The sequence below is a fragment of the Ochotona princeps genome, chromosome X, assembly GCF_030435755.1.
Source record: "Ochotona princeps isolate mOchPri1 chromosome X, mOchPri1.hap1, whole genome shotgun sequence".
NCBI lineage: Eukaryota > Metazoa > Chordata > Mammalia > Lagomorpha > Ochotonidae > Ochotona > Ochotona princeps.
In genome coordinates, this window is record NC_080865.1 from 93,801,511 (window position 1) to 93,819,074 (window position 17,564).

The 17,564-nt window shown below is 42.8% G+C and overlaps 1 protein-coding gene across 4 annotated transcripts in view; it reads left to right on the forward strand.

Moving 5' to 3' along the window:
* Positions 1-12,071, forward strand: part of LOC101524246 (integrator complex subunit 6-like) — a 58,292-nt gene extending 46,221 nt beyond the window's left edge. For 2 of the 4 annotated variants that reach the window (XM_036497813.2, XM_004587733.4), the window contains 7 exons: positions 759-977; positions 1,830-1,953; positions 2,075-2,217; positions 3,770-4,004; positions 6,860-7,231; positions 10,681-10,774; positions 11,132-12,069. In XM_036497813.2, coding sequence (XP_036353706.1) covers positions 759-977; positions 1,830-1,953; positions 2,075-2,217; positions 3,770-4,004; positions 6,860-7,231; positions 10,681-10,774; positions 11,132-11,240 — 1,296 coding nt within the window. In that variant the 3' untranslated portion in view covers positions 11,241-12,069. Of the gene's footprint in view, positions 1-758; positions 978-1,829; positions 1,954-2,074; positions 2,218-3,769; positions 4,005-6,859; positions 7,232-10,680; positions 10,775-11,131 lie in introns of all 4 variants that reach the window. The other 2 variants (XM_058658420.1, XM_058658421.1) reach the window with 2 other exon arrangements.
* Positions 12,072-17,564: the final 5,493 nt, after the last annotated feature.

Sequence of the window (17,564 nt, forward strand, 5' to 3'; positions counted from 1 at the left end):
CTAAACTTATTTTGGGCTTACTGGACATTGATGGAGTTCCATGATTTAGAGAGAAAGAAAAAATCATTACTAATTTATAATGGTTCTATTTGCTGTTCATCTAATTACTCTGTCATCAATGTTCCTTGAACTACTTAGATATAAGTAAAACACACAATATGCCAAATGTATTGCTATAATATTCACACAAATAGTATCAATCCATATGATAGGATTTTGCATTGTAAGTTAGCAAGATACTTATGCAACTCACATTACAAATCATTTACATAATCTGTGAACTATTACCTTCTATAACTTTTTTTATAATCCTATATTAGAAATAAGCAGATGAATTTTTTCAGATATTTTGTCACTGTGTAATCTAAGTTTGAGTGCTCATTTACATTTATAAATATAGAATCTTGAACTTTTTTCCTGGATCTGAAATTAATATTAACTCTGATCAAATTTTACAGTAACAAAATGTGTTTTTAGATGTCCTTGAGTGAAATTCTTTCCTATGATTTCCATTCTTTCCATAGTTTAATCCTAATTTTGGCACTAGACAAGGAAAAAAGGTTTTATTTATCTTTCTAGCCCATCTCGCTTTGCTGTGGTAATACAGAGGCACAGGAAAAGTTTAATTATCCACTTTCCTGTGATTTGCAATTGAAAATTTTTCTGTGGGTTTCTTAAAATACTATCTTTCTTAAGTAGTAAAAAATGACAGTGATAATGTAGATATTTTCATAACATACTATCTACTTTCGTTTTAGACCAAACTAGAGTCAGAACGAATACTAGCATCAGTGGGGAAGAAACCTCCCCAGGAAATTGGAATCAGAGTGAAAAATCATTCTACAGGTGGTGTGCCCTTGACTCACAATACAAACTTTAGAAAGCTATTGAAAGAAATCACAGGGGAAACTGCACCAAGACTGACAGAATTTAATACCAAAGAATTTGCTGGCTTTCAAGTAGGGCTTTTAAACAAGGTAAATTGTAATACAAGTCATTTCATGTTTTGAACTTGCCTAATACATACATTTTGTCTTCCATATTTCTTTAGCTTCAAAAAAATGACAATCCTGCTTTGGCATTAGGAGCTGCTAATTGACCAGGTTGAGTGAGAATTGTCCTGCCAGTAGAGGCCAATAGGAATTAAATGTACATGTTTGGGGGACAACCGTCTATAAAGATGAAAGTGCCAGAAAGCTGCGGTACACAGAGACAGCCTTGAGACGTCAGTGCTGATCTAGTGCCTTTGAGAGGAAGGAGAAAGAAAAGAGGGCTGTGTGAAGTGATGCAGGCACTGACACAGTTGGGAGACAGTCTTTGCTGCTATCCCAACGGGAACCTTTGACACCAGGCTTCCCCTTAGAGGTTCCTGTTGGGCAGAGTTGATGATTCAGCTGTTCTCCGTCACTGGCTGTGGGCGGCCTGGAGACAGTGTGGCCTCGGGGCCATGCCCAATGTGCTGCCAGAGGCTTCCTGCCAGCTGTATTCATTGCAGAATTAGTTATCACCTTCCTGGGGGGCAGGGAGGGAATCCCAGCCGCTCACTGCCATGGCTGCCAGAGGACTCGACGTCCTGCCAAGCTGCCACGTCCTGCCAAGGCCTAAATCTCACGAGATCTAAATGGTACATGAAAAGAGATGTTTCTGATGCCTAATTGGTTTGGGTATGTGGAAATCAAAACAGTAAGTGGGAACTTTCTACTAGGAAAAATCTGATGTACTTAGTAGTGTTGGATATTGCTTTCTTCATGAAAAGTTTAAGAATGTGAAGTACTGTATTTCTGTATCAGATGCCTCAGGAGTAAATGGTATTGTTTCATTTCACATAGGATTGGAAACCTCAGACGTATAGAAATGCTTATGATATTCCACGTAGAGATCTTTTAGACCAGTTAACCAGAATGAGATCAAATCTACTGAAAGTACACAAGTTCATAGTTGGACAAGATGAAGGTAACTGAGCAGCGAAGTACCCTCTGTTGATTGAGAAAATACCGTGTGTGGCTTCCATGAAGGTAGTCACAGAACGAGTAGGTAGTTTAGAACATCAATTTCTTTCCTGGTGACTTTGCAGATGCCCTTCATAGTGTTCCAGTTGCACAAATGGGCAACTATCAGGAATATCTGAAGACTCTGGCTTCTCCACTGCGAGAGATTGACCCAGATCAACCGAAAAGGCTGCACACTTTTGGCAACCCATTTAAACAAGATAAGAAGGTACAATACCAATTCCTATGTCTAAATAATTATATTCTTATTGCAAGTGGGGTTTTTTTTAGCAAGATGAACATAAATCAGAAGCTCTTGGTCTGTTTGTTAAAAGCTAAGGTACCACACCATGGCTCTTCAGAGGTGGAAAGTGGGAGCCTTTATATGCAGAAGTGTGTTGCTTGAATAAAATAATTGCTGCCATTTATTGACTGCCTAGTAGATACTGTAGTGGTGTTTTAAATAATGACATTTGATGTTGCAATTGTGTTGTGAGGCAAATGTTGCTGTCTGCTCCTTAATGAGAAGGGGCAAAGTTTTAAAGTGGTCGAATGACTTACCCTGTGACATAGTGACTTAGCTGGTAAGGACCAGGCTTTGAAAGCGCATCTTTCTGATTACAGAGGCTATATTCTTCCCCAGCTTCATATGCTATTTTTTAAACTATTGAGATGTCTACTTATTTTACCTATTTTTATGACTCATATTTGCTATGGCCTAGTGATGAGAATTGTGAAATACTAGGTGATGTTGCCAATTTGAATTGTCCTACTACAAATCTAAATTTGAAGGGTGTGTGTGTGTCACAGAGAGAGAAAGAGAAAGTTTTACCATTGGAACATGAAAAATGAGATTATATCTTATGAAGGAGACTATTGGTTTAAAGGCTTAGAACATGCAATAATATCTATGACATTAAAACTGGACTCAAAAGTATTCTACCGCACCCTAATCCTCAATTAACTGGAGCTTTTATATTTATTTCTCTGCCTTGAGTTCCTCATGGTGACATTGAGGATACCAATTACACTTAATTGGTAGAGCTATACAGAATATTAAATGAATTAGTACATTCACACTGTCTAGAACATTATCAAGAATGTACTAAATGTTCAGCAAAAATGTTTTCCCTTCTCTATTCTCTTTATGTGGGAAATCATTTGCAGAAGTAATTTGTCATGATTCTATTCAAATAATGAGACTTGGATTATTTAGTTATCTGTGGATAGAACCAGCTTTTAGCTGGCTTATTTTTTTTAATGTATTGCTGGCTTTCATCTTTCACCTGTAAGCTTCAGAGTGAAAAGCCTCCTTACTCAACACCAAGACAGATGTATGTAAATCTATGTTTGAAGTGGTAGAGGAAATGATATCACCGTCTATGTATAGCATTCTGCACAGTTTTATTCAGTGTTTCTTGATAATGGATTTGAAATAGAAAAGAACAAAAAAAGCTAATTGTTTCCCCTACCAAGAATTGGTGCAAAATGATTTGTACTTCTTCAAAAAAAGTAGTTGTGGGTTTATCCCATCTGATTACTTTCTTTAAGCTTTTTAATGACTCACTGTTGTAGTGCATTTGGCCTTGTATCTTAATAGTTTCATTCCTATTTAATTTCTGAGAATGTAGTTTATGTGGAGCATGGTAACCGATTGGCCCATGATTAATGAAATATTACATAATTGAGCATATTTGCATATGAACAGCGCTTACAGTTTTGTTATATATTTGTTTAATTTTAATCTTTAGTGGAATTTGTCAACTTTTTCTTTTTTTTAGGGAATGATGATTGATGAAGCAGATGAGTTTGTGGCAGGGCCACAAAACAAAGTCAAGCGTCCTGGAGAACCCAATAATCCTATGTCATCTAAGAGAAGGCGGAGCATGTCCCAGCTGTTGAGGAAACCACAAGCCCCGCCTCCTGTAACTAACCATGTGGGTGGAAAGGAGCCATCCTCAGCCTTGTGGTTCCCATCTTATCCAAACCTCATAAAATCCACTGTTGGACATTCAGGTATAAAGTAGTAGTTCTGATTTCCTTTTGGTTCCTAGAGGAATGAGACACTAACAAATTTCACTTTCCTTTGTGCTTGTTTCTTTTGTGTGGAGTTTTTGCTTATTATTACATCATCTGTGTTGTAGGTATGACAGCCCCATGCAATCTACGAAGAACACTTCAAAAACTTTGTGCAGGGGCCAGTGCTGTGGTGCTGCAGGCTAAGCTGCTGCTTGCAATGCTGGCATTTTCATCTGAATGCCAGTTTGCATCCTGACTGCTCCATTTTTAATCCAGTTCCCTGAAATGTACCTGTGAAAGCAGCAGAGATGGCCCTTTGTACCCCCGCCATCCACGTGGGAGACCTGAATGGGGTTCTGAGCTCCTGGCTCCAGGCCATTTGCAGCCACTAGGGGAGTGAACCAGCAGATGAAATAAATCTTTCTCTCCATAACTCCATTTTTCAAATAAATAAATGAATACCTTTGTTTTTTTTAAAAAAAAGTTTGTGAGAAAATGGAATTAAAAATCAGTCTATGGAGAGACCTTTGGCACAGTAGTTAAGACAGCTGAAAATAAACTTATTTTGTTGAAAAAATTTTGAAATCTGGGCATAATTTCATGGTACACATCTTCATGAATTGTTTAAATAGCTTTTGTTTTCATGCACTTCAAAAAGTTTTGCACCAAAATAAACACTTTTAATTATATTTTTCATTAACTTTTTGAGGTATACGAGGAGAAAAGATCCATAATTATATAGTAATAGCATAATAATCAACAACAATTATTACGTAACTTAGTAAATAGCTAATACAGTAATTAATGGAGAAATTAATGTTGTGATCCAGGGAAGTATGGAATCTGCCTCCCAACACCCCCCAAACAGCAATAATCAAGGTCACCAGCATTGCACACCATTGTTCACTTTCTCCTGTATAGAAACCTCAGGGTCCCCAATACCACAAGCTCCCAGTTTTCTTTTCCCCTTAATGATGATTCCTTGTTGTACTCTTTTTCTGGTTTCATCATTTCTTTCCCACCTCTAAGTAGCGTAAGACCTCAAAGTTCAGTCCTAGGATTTCTTTATTGCCGCCTCTTTCTCTCTGATCCGATGTAGCATTGGGACTTTCTATTTATCTTTCACCAAGTCCAATATTCATCCTTCTAGAGTGTAACTTGCCCCTCAACGCTAGACTCAGAAATAACCACAAACATGGCATCTCCATTTATGCGTCTAATAAGCGCATAAATCTGTGTAGGTTTTCTAACATCTTAAGCCTCTGACATTACTCTTCTCCGAAGCAGATCTACTTGCAGCCTTTTCCGTGGCATTTGATGACACCCATGGAGTTTGAAAAGGCTACAGCATCCCTGGATTGTATGTCCACCATCTCCTGGGCTGTCCTGGGGGTTGCTCTGCTACTCTCCCTCACATGCTGGCTTCCTTCTTTTAAGTCCAGCATGTGTGTTTTTTGGTTGGCTCAACAGCGCCTCCTGTCGCACCTCCCTGGAATGTGAATTCCAAGACTTCAGGGGACATTTCTTTCCATTTTCTTGACTGTTGATGCCCAGACCGACAGGGGTGGCACAAAGGAGAAACACAGGAAACTGAGTCATTTGATTTGGAGAAAGAAGGAACCCATTTCTTTGACACAGAATGGAAATTTGAGGAGGATCCTAGAAAGATGGGAATTTGGGGTGATGGAGTAGAGTGCTCAGCCAAATACCATCTGTGTTTTCTCAGAATATTTGATGTAGGAGCTGGGTGGTCATGCAACAGTTAAGCTACCACTTGGGGTGGCCATTGCGGTACTGCACGTTAAAATGCTGCTTGAGAGGCCCATGTTAGAGTACTCAGTGGGGTCCTGGCTCTTATACTTCCAATCCAGCTTCCTGCTAATACACCTGGGAAAACAGAGTTTAATGGCTCAAATACTTGGATTCCTCTCTCCTGTTACCCACATGTGAGATCAAGATGGAGTTTCTGGCTTTGGCCTGGCCTAATCCAGGCTGCTTGCAAGTATTTGAAGAATGAATTGACAGATAAATGATTCTCTCTCCCTACTCATTCATTCTTTTTCTGTCTGCCTTTCAAATAAATACTTCTGGAAAACAATGATGTAAAGAAGGTGCAGGTTGGTATGCCTGCAAGTTTTCTGACTTCATGCTCAGTGAAGCGTGTCAGCTTGTACATGAATTTGAAAAGTCGTCATGTCATGTGAGACTTGCTGCTTTTCCACTTGTAAACCGTAACACTCTTGACACCAAATGATGAATACCAGGGATCTGCGAATGGTTGTTGATCAGTCGTGTTGTCTTTCTTAATTTCTCTAGGTTCACAGTGTCAGAAAGGGAAGAAGATGGTTTTATTGTATTATCTTCCTGAGCTCAATTTGAAGGCTCTCTAATCTCTTTCTGGTTGATCATCCTAATTTATGAAACAAGTAATTTGGGGGCTAGCATTGTGGCACTTCAGATGAAGCTGCCATCTGTAACACTGGAATCCCATATGGGTGTTGGTTCAAGTCCCAGCTGCTCCACTTCTGATTAAAAGCCTAGGAAACGCAGGAGAGGATGACCCAGGATGTGGGGTTCCTGCATTTGTGTGGGAGACCTAGAAGAAGCTTCTGGCTTTGGCCTGACTCAGCCCTGGCCACTGAGTAAATGTGTAGAATGAAGCAGCAGATAGATATCTCTCTCTCTCTCTTTCTCTCTTTCTTTCTCTCTCCCATCTCTAACTGTGCCATTCAAGTCAATAATGCATATTTTTTAATATGAGTAATTTCCTTGAAACTGTGAAGTAGAAAGATGCACCTATGGGGTTGACTTAATGCATCCACCTCACAGCCCAATCTCTTTTTGCTTTCCAGATATTGTTACTCACGATGCCCACGAGGAGAAGATGGAAAATGGTCAAAGCCCTCCTGTTGGATTCTCACCAAAATCTGCCCTGCCAGAGCTGCTGAGTGTGGCGAGAGATGGTTTTCCCCACAATCCACCGCATTCTTTACCAGATGACCTCACTCGGCCTGGCAAAGAAGGGGTGACACATGTGCCTGTTGGTAATGCACCTGTAGGAAAAGCCAAAAATCACAATTTCTGCAGAGATGACCGAAAAGTTACAGTTCAATCAACTTTTGAAACGGTATCAAATAGAACACAAATAACTCCAGCTATGGCACAAGGAATTAACGCTGACATAAAACATCAGCTAATGAAGGAAGTTCGAAAGTTTGGGCGAAGTAAGTTAAGAAAATGATATCTATCAATAAAACTACAGGAGGTGTCTTTCATTTCGTGGTTCAAAATAGTTTTCAGCTGCCTCTTGAAGTGCATTTTTTTTAATTGAGTGTGTTTCACATATATTTTTAGAGATTTATGTTATTTGTATTTGAAAGGTAGAGTTACAGAGAGAGGAGGTGAGACACAGAGAGATCATCCACCCACTGGTTCCCTCCCCAACTGGCTGTAAATACCAGAGTTGGGTAGGTTCAAAGCCAGGAGCCAGGAGCATCTTCCTGATCTCCACATGGGTGCAGAGGCCCAAGAACTTGAGCCATCCCCCACTGCTTTCCTGGTACATAAACAAGGAGTTGGATTGGAAGTATAGTTCCCATGTAGGCAAGCAGAAGCTTGGCTTACTATGCCATTGTGCTGGCCTCACAGTTTTCACGTAATTTAAAGCAATTTGGGGGTGCTTTAAAAGACCAATAAGGAGGTCAATGTAATGACATAGCAAGCTAATCCTTTGCCTGCAGCATTGGCATCCTATCTGGGTACCAATTCGTGTTGCGGCTGCTCTATTTCTGACCCAGATCCCTGCTTGTAACCTGGGAAGCCTGCAGAGGAAGGCCCAAGTCTTTGGGCCCCTGCACTCATATGGGAGACCTGGAAGAAGCTCCTAGCTTTGACCCGGGATTCAGCTCTGGCTGTTACAGCCATTTGGGGAGCGAACCAACAGATAGAAGATCCTTCCCCCTCTGTCTCTCCTCTTAGTAAGTCTGTCTTTGAAATAAAAATAAGTAAATATTTTTTAAAAAGACGAATACGTATTTTTCTCCTTTTTGTTTTTTATAGCAGTTTATTTCTTTCTGCTAAAAGAAGTTACTATAAAATTTGTTACTTGAAACAACCCAAACAGTGACATTATGTTTACTGGGCTATAATGAAGATGTTGATAGTCCAGTGTTCTGTAAGCTCCAAGAAGAATCCATTTCCTTGCCTTTTCCTGCTTCTAAAGGCTGCCTATACCTGTGGGCTATGACGCCACCCTTCATCTTCAAGTCAGCAGTGTTAGTTAGCATTGTTTCTCCCTATGTCACTCTGATTTTAGCTCTCATTCTTCAATCCTCGTGATTACACTGGGCCCAATGCATAAACCTGGATATTATCCTCAGGAGTGTTAATCACATCTGCAAAGCAAATCTCTTTCACAATAGAATATAACTTACTCACAAGTTCTAGGGTGTAGAGCAACATTAGGTAGCTATTATTCAACTCACAATATTTCATCATTGCTTACAAAAGTTTTCTTAGTAGATATGTGAAGATTTTTCTTTAGGAAACAATCATCCCTTAGCTCCATTATCCACTTTTTAAAAGATTTATTTATTTTTATTGGAAAGTCAGATATACAGAGAGGAGGAGAGACAGAGAGGAAGATCTTCTGTCCGATGGTTCACTCCCCAAGTGGCCACAATGGCCAGAGCTGAGCCAGAGCTGAGCCAATCTGAAGCCAGGAGCCAGGAGTGTCGCTGCCACCCAACAGCTGCGACACTAAAATGACGAGGCATACTCTTGAGGGTCCAGGAAAAGCCGGAACCGCAACCGGACCCCTCACTGCCAAAAGCAGCTGCGTTTAAAACCTCACCACTGGGGCTCGGCAGCGTGGCCTAGTGGCTAAGGTCCTCGCCTTGATCCCATATGGCCGCTGGTTCTAATCCCGGCAGCTCCACTTCCTCTCCTCCTCTCAGTATATCTGACTTTGTAATAAAAATAAATTAAAAAAAAAAAAAAAACAAAACCTCTCCACTGCTCCTGTCCCCATTGGTCTAAGCTTTCCTCCCCACTTCTCTCTGGCACCCTTCCTCCCATATTTCTTCCCATACTTTCTGCTGCATTTCTCCGTTCTTGTTTAGTGCTTTTGTCTGTATCCCTCTTTTCTACTTTCTCTCCGGCACCCTTCCTCTTGCATTTCTTCTTATCCCTCGTCCCCGTATTTCTCCGTCCGCCGTCCGTCCGTCCGTCTTTCGTCTTCGTCTCTGTCCGTCTGTCCCAGTCCCCCCACCCTAGCTTTTACCGGCTACTTTTATATAGTTCTCCACCAATCACTTCTCCCCGTGGGTCCACTTGGCGCTACGTGATAGGCCAGTAATCACAGCGAGGGCATTAGCCTATCCCTGTGACTTCCTGTTTACTTGCTGGCGAGACCAGCTCCGCCTCCTGGCCCTGGGCCAGCCACCATCTTGCCACGGCCCCTCCTATTCCAGCTTTCCTATTCTGGGGAGTGGCTTCAGCACCCCGCTCCCCACATTGGAGCATCTTCCGGGTCTCCCACGTGGGTGCAGCATCCCAAGGCTTTGAGCTGTCCTCACCTGCTTTCCCAAGCCACAAGCAGGGGGCTGGATGGGAAGTGAGACCACCGGGATTAGAACCAGCACCCATAAGGGATCCCTGCATGTGCAAGGCGAGGACTTTAGCAGCTAAGTTACAGCGCCATATCCATTTTGTTTTAATATTTATTTGAAAGGCATAGTTACAGAGTGGGAGGAGAGACAGAGACAAAAAGACATCTTCTATCTGCTGATTCTCTCCCCACGTGGCCACATGGGCCAGGGCTGAGCGATACCAAAGCCTGGAACTCTGAATCTCCAGCATGAGTGGCAGACTCCTAATCACTAGTTCATCTTCTCGTACTTTCCCAGGTGCATTAGCAAGGAGCTGGATTGGAAGCAGAGCAGCCAGGACTGGAACCAGCACCTATATGGGATACCACTGTTGCAGGAGTTAGCTCATAGGGGAACTACAACACCAGCCCCGTGTGCAGCGGAGTTGATTGGGGTGCTTAAACTCCAAAATTTCTATTTGGTGTAGTGGTTAACATACCCTCAAAATCTGCACATCTCATTTCAGAGTGCCCAGGTGCAAGACCTCAGCCTTCCCAATTCCAGCTCCCTGCTAATAGCATACAGTGGAGGCAGCACGTGATGACACAAGTTCTTGGGTGCCTGCCACTTCCATAGGAAAGCCGTATAGAACTCCTGGGTTCTGACTTCAGCTTGTCCAGCACTGGCTGTTGCATTGGAGAAGTGAACCAGTGAATGGTGGATCTCCTATTCAAATAATTAAAATAAAATTGTGAAAACTCTAAGAACTGAACTGGAGCCGTGGCATAGCAGTCTAAGCCTCTGCCTGCAGCGCCAGCATCCCATATGAGCATCAGTTTTGGATCCCATTTGTTTCACATCCAATCCTGCAGCCAAGTGGATGGAAGATCTGTGTGTATGTGTGTCCTTTTTTTCTGTAATTCGGCCTTTCAAGCAAAATAAACAAATATTTAAAACAATATAACTACAAAAAAACCCAATATAAGTACATGTACATTTCTGCATATGATGAATGATTACTGAGGATGACTTATGCATTTTATGTCATAAATATTTAAGTACTGACTTGTATAAAATATCTTTAGAGTATGAAAGAATTTTCATTTTGCTTGAAGAAGTGCAAGGACCTCTGGAGATGAAGAAGCAGTTTGTTGAATTTACCATCAAGGAAGCTGCAAGGTGAGCTTAAAAAGAAAATCGGAAGTTCGCTTGTCATTGAGCACTGAGCCTCGACACAGAACACGGAGCAACGGGCTCCTCCTGGCTTTTCACAAAACTTGGTCCTCACTTATATTTAAGACTGTCTTGCAAAGTACTTAGACTGATGTCATTCGTGCACACTCATTCATGCACCTAGTCTGAATGGGGACCCGAGGCTTCAACTGACCTTGGAATTTACTACTCTGTGTCTTTCCATGAGGACATATTTTATATTTCCATGTATTCCTCAAGCTCCATGTGTCTCCCCACATAGTGTCTTGCACATCATAAGTGCTTTGAGCATCTTTTGGCTAATATGTTTTTATCTATTTTCAGATTTAAAAGACGAGTTTTAATTCAGTATCTTGAGAAAGTACTTGAAAAACTAGATTCCTGCCACCTTCTCAACAGCGTTAATCACATCAATAGCAGATCATCATGTTGATGCAAAGATTGGTGAGAAAAGAGGATTGGTCCTGTGGGATGAAACGGGACACATAGATGTCTTCCACAAATTTGGGTCAGGACAGCTGCCTTCCAGAGGATAAGAATAATGGAGAGTTTCTCATTTGTTTTTCTTATTTGACAGGAAAAAAAACTAGACTTTTATGTTATGAATGTTCTCGAAAAGTATTATTCTGTGTGTTGCTTGTTGGTTTCTTCTCCCGTTTGAAGAAGGGGACATTATTCAATAAGCTAAACTTGGTAATGCTGCTCCCCTTTACCACAGGTAATAGAAGCAGTCACTCATTTGCATTTTACTATTCCAGGCACTGTCCCAGTGACTAGGGGCCCCCTGGAGGTGGCACACTATCTGGCGCTTTTGCTGTGTCCTTTAGGAAGGAATAGACGAGAGAATTGTGGTAATTTCGTGTGTGCTAAACAGTTTTCAGTAAATCCCAGTTGTGCCTTTAAATCCTGCAATATTCAGGGGAGTTTCAATCTAAGAATAAAAAGCTGCTATTCAGGGAACTGATTTCTCTGCAGAGGGGAAGGGAGAGTCCCCCAGCAATCTACCTCCAGCTCTCTTGCATTTGTTTAAAGGCCTTACAAAGTGCACTTGGGGCTAGCCCAGCCTCTGACACTTGTTCTTGCATGTGACAACAGAAAGTTTTCAGGTGGACCTGTACATTCTGTGCTTTGGAAGCAATAGAACGATAATGTGTATATTTCCTTTCATGTTTATACAAAAGTTTATATAGAGCAGTATTGTTATGTTTGTACTGATTTACAAAATTCAACTGTGCAAAGAGATGTCAACTTTGTATATATCAAATAAATCATTTTATTGGTTTACACAACCTCATTATTGTGAGATAAATGCCCAGTAATATACCCCTTATGATGTTGTTTCTTTGTAGGAAGCTGTCTCACAATGAAACAGATTTAGATGTTACTTAAACTTCAAAACACCACTTGCAGAATGGAGATGTATTAAGAAAGCCTGTTAAAGGTGACTGTGTTTCAGACAGCAAAACAAGAAACAACACCTGATGGTGACCACTGCAATTTGCATCCCTTTTAGGAAAAAGTTTACAAAGTTGCTTACAACCAGGAAAACTTGTCTCATGTTAAGCAGAAATACGATGTTGTCATTGTCTTTAGAGATGTCATACAGTTTAGGCAGATGTGCGTGGGAAATAACACAGGAGGTGCTCCTTATAACATTTTTCCTCAGCTGGATGAATTCATCCCCATTTGCTTTTGTGTATTTTTTTAAAAGATTTATTTCATTTTTATTGCAAAGTCAGATATACAGAGAGGAAGATCTTCCATCCGATGATTCACTCCCCAAGTGATCGCAATGGCTGGAGCTGAGCAAATCTGAAGCCAGGGACCAGGAGCTCTTCCAGGTCTCCCACGTGGGTGCAGGGTCCCAAGGTTTTGGGCCGTCCTCCACTGCTTTCCCAGGCCACAAGCAGGGAGCTGGATGGGAAGTGGAGCTGCCGGGATTAGAATCAGCGCCCATATGGGATCCCGGTGCGTGCAAAGCAAGGACTTTAGCCGCTAGGCTTTTTCACCGGGTGCAAAATTGAGAGTTTGAACTCAATATTTCTTTAAATATTCTTTATGCCAACTTCTCTCTTTTAAGGGATCCCCTTAGCCTATGTTGCCTTGGTAAAAGAAAGGAAACTGATTATTTGTGTGTGTCCTGGAAATCCCCTAGACAAGTTCAAACAGGATAAGATTCACTCTCCTTCCCCCAGAGACAGGCTCTCATAGTTGAAATACAGGCTGCTATCTTCAAAAATCATAGCCGTTTTATTAAAAAGGCAGATTGGGCAAAGGGAAATTCCACAAAGCTCACCTACTGTGTTTCAACAGATTTTCTCCTGATTCATCATCTACTTGGCTGTTGTGAACTATCAATTTTATTCCAGAATTGCAGCGAACTTGATTTTGACAGACTTTCCCTCATTGTTTCCAGTAATTCTTGGAAGAACTGCAGGTCCAGATGCTGGATCATACCAAAAGACCAATCAGGCATTCAGGAACAATGAATATGAATAACAAAATGACTACCATTTCTTTTACACCACATTTTGCAGTCTTCAAAGTATCTCCCAAAAGCAAATAGCGATGAATTCACCCAGCTGAGAAAACCTGTTACAAGGAGTACCTCTTGTCGTGTATTACCCATGCCCATCTCCCTAAACTGTATGAAATCTTTTAAGGACAATGATAAAGTTAGATTTCTGCTTACCATGAGACAAGTTTTCCTGGTTGTAAGCAAATTCGTAAACTTTTTCCTAAAAGGGATGCAAATTCCAGTGGTCATCATCAGGTGTTGTTTCTTGTTTTGCTGTCTGAAACGCAACCAATCACCTTTAACAGACTTTTTCTTAAATAGTTTAGAAATAGAGTTTAACACATTGTAATACATTCTATTTTAGTAGCTAAGGAGATGAGGGGAACTCAAGCAAAAAGGTAGCTTGTAGGATTGTACACATGTAAACAAAGGATGTAGTAGTTTTTAGAATGCCTCTTGTTGCATATGACCAAGATCTCTCTTACACTGTGTATCCCTATTACTCTCAATAAGAGGCTTCATGGTTAAGGTCCTTGTCCTGTTGATGTGACCCAAACCCTCATTCCTAGGGTTCATGGCCACTGACAGTATTGAACAAATTAGTTTTCACAGTTTTCAATGACTTCAATCATTGGAAGGATGCTGTAGCGTTGAGGGGTGCCCTACAGGACCTTCTGATTTCCCGACACAGGCACCTTACTCCCAAAAGCATTAGGGACCCCTAAATCAACACATTTCAGATTTGACTTAAAGAATACAAGCTCTTATGTTTGGAGGGAAGGATTCTCGAACAAAGACACTTCTTCGCTGACATTTTTCATTGGTAATTTTCCCTCTCTGTTCTTATACAGCGCTTTACTAGAGTGCTGTGTACTGAGAAAAGAAAGTAATCATATTTCTTAATGATCATGGGACCCCAGATTGGAAGTGGAACTATTTTCTAGAGACATCGTTCTCAACCTGGTTCATTTGAGAAACATTTAGCCAAATTTAGACGGAATGCTAGAGTGAATGACAGATCATGTATCCATGCAACCTGGGTTTCTCATTCAAATGTAGGAAATTTCTTTACTTTTTAAAGGTTAATTAATTAATTTTTATTGAAAAATAATTTTTTAAACAATGGGGTCAACGCAAGCTAACCCTCTGCCTGTAGCACAAGTATTCCATATGGACGCCAGTTTGTTTTCAACTGCTACACTTCCCATTCTACTCCTTGCCTATGGCCTGGAAAAGCACCAGAGGATGGTTCAAATCCTTGGGATCCTGCACCTGCACCTTGGGATCCTGCGAGAGCCAGAGGAAGCCTCTGGCTTCTGGCTTCAAATTGGCTCAGCTCTGACCACTGCAGCCATTTGGGGGATGAGCCAGGAGATAGAACACTTCTTTGTCTCTCCTCTCTTTGTAAAATCTGCTTTTCAAATAAAAATAAATAGGTGGGCAGATCTCCGTCATTTCCCGGCTGGAGGTTAGAGACTTTTGCTCCCCCAGATGCATGGCTGTGGCCAGGGGAACTCAGGTGGGGCTAGTCTTGAAGCTTACAATTTTAGCTCGTTCCCTGGTACCATGCAGTAGGCAGATCTTGAGCTGGTCTGGGCCTGAGGCATCGGAATTTTTCTCCATGCATGGCTGCCATGCTGTGGGCAGATCTTGAGTGGGTGTGAGCTTTGGGCTCAGGATTTTGGTTCCGCCTATCACCATGCCTGAGGGCCACCTGGCAATGTGCTCTGGGGACTTGGGGTTGTGGGGTTACAGGGAGTCTGGGGGATGGCACAGGTTGGGGCGTGCAGGGACTTTAGGGTTCATGTCCAGGTAAAGAATGACTTCGAGGGGACTTGCATATGGAAGACCACTATACTCAAAGGGCTAGATCATGGAATCCACCAGCAAGCATCAGTACAGGGAATGGGTACTGTGAGGCTAGGCCATGAAGTCGACAAACATGAGTGAATTGGTTCTGGGGGCTAGAATCTGTGGGGGATTATGTGGGCTCACTCAGGTGGGACAGCAATCTCTGTTGGCACATGCAATATCTGGCTGGGAATAGGCCTGACTGGGGAACTAAGGGGACGCCCTAATCTGAGACAGAACTCCCACTGGTGAACATGAAAGCTGGAATGGGTGTAGTGGACACAGCTAGTCATGGCTGCAGGCTATCCCTCAGCATGGGTGTGGGACACCATTCCTACCAGGACAAGAAGTGGACAAAGTCAACCTGGGCCAAGGAGCCATCAGTATGTGCAAGATCTGCCACTGCAAGGAGGCCAAATGGAGGAGCTTGGGGAACTACTTTGTCAGGTTGCAGTCCCTGTAGGTGGGTGCAAGGACCAAGACAAGGAGCAGCCCAAACCAGGCCAGGTTACAGTACCGCGGGCATACATGAGAGTCAAGACTGAGGGCGGGCCAGGGCAGGCCAATTCATAACATTGACTGGTATATCTAAGAACCAAGATGGGGTGCAGGACAGGCTAGGTTAGGCCACAAAATCAGCCAGGTTGCACTGGAGCTGGGACGAGGGGCTTGCTGGTTTGGGCTAAGCAGCAGCGCCAACCAGCATAAGCTGGAACTGGGGGCAGGTTGGATTGAAACAAGCGGAAGCACCAGCTGGTAGATGCTGAGGTGAGATGAGCCATGCCAGCCTGGGGGTGGTGGGTGCCGGGTCCGTGAGCCCTGGGGACAGAGGGCTCTGGTGGGGCCCTGGTCAGCTGGCCCTGGACCTTAAGCCCACCTGTGACATGGGTGCTACTACAGTGAGCTCCATGGGTGGGGGTTCCAAAGGGTCTGGGTAATCTGATCTAGGTCCCTGAACCTGCCTGTACAGTGGGTGCCAGCTCCGTTAACTCCAGGGGCAGGGACTTCAGCAGGGCCTGGGTTGCCTGGCCCAGGTCCTTGGGCTTGCCTGTTTGGTGGGTGCTGGATCCATGACCCTCAGGGGTGGGGGGTCTGGTGAGGACTGGGTCTCCTGGCCCAGGTCCTAGGGCCCACCTTCATGGTGGGTGTCTGGTCTGTGAGCCCCATGGTTGGGGGTTCCAGTGAGGCCTGGGTTGCCTGGCTCTGGTCCTTGGGCCTGCCTATGCAGTGAGTGCTGGATCTGTGAGCCTCAGGAATGGGAGTCCGGTGGGGCCTGGATCAGCTGGCTTGGGTTCTTGAGCGCACCTGCATGCATTGTGGGTGCCAAGTCCATGAGCCCTAGGGATGGGGAATCCAGCCAGACCCGGGTCACCTAGCCTGGATCCATGAGCCCATCTAGGAGAACTGGTCCTCCTTAGTGTAAAGGATGGAGTGCTGGACGGCAGACCATAGTGCACATAGAGGATATGGTAGGACATTGGGGCCTACAGAGGGTATCTGGTACCATAGCAGAGAATGGAGAACAAAACATATAGACAACTACCCCAGCCAAATGATGACAGCAAATATCTGGGAGAATGGAGACTCTTAAGGTCGACAGTGTCAGCCGATGGACATTGGAAGATCAGCCAGATTGACAGCATTTCAGAAGTATTGCATTCATCTAGGCAGAACACTTGGAGCATGTGCCACATTGGGGCCCTGGATTGATATCAGGTGGCCATTCCCCATCCTCGGGTACTGGGATGGTAGGGAGGCTGGGTATGGCTTCTCCTTTATCTCTCCCTTTCCCCACAAAATGGGAAGAAGAAATAGAAAGTTTGGAAACAATGATCACCCCATCTTCCCCCTAACCCTGGGGTTCTTCCCACTCTGATCAACTATGTAAACATCATCTAAAAGAATAATTTTTAAAGAGTAAAAAAATAAATCCTAAAAAAGAAAAGTGTGGCCACAAGAAGCACCACAAGAAGATGAAATATTAGTGAAGCATGAAAAGAATTTGATTATCAGTTGCTGACTAAGAAATGAGAGGCAGCCACATGAAAATACCAAATACCAACTTCTGTCACTTGACAATGAACTCCAGCTCACACCAGCCTCAAATCAGGGACTTCAGTTGTATGTGAAAAAGAAGCAGATTCTGCCAAGAATCTTAACGAATTTGGAAGTGCATTTCACCTCACATTTCTGTAACATATCACAGATCGTCCCAAATTTTGACTTGAACCTTTTATGGCCCGAAGTAAAGAACCAAGTCAAAACCACTCAGAATTTGAGCTGCAGAACTGCAAGATAAACAAGAAACGGATGGTGTTTTAAGCCATTCGATTTGGAGTCATTTGCTTTGTGCTGCAAAGCACAAATGTGTCCTGAGCTACACTGTCT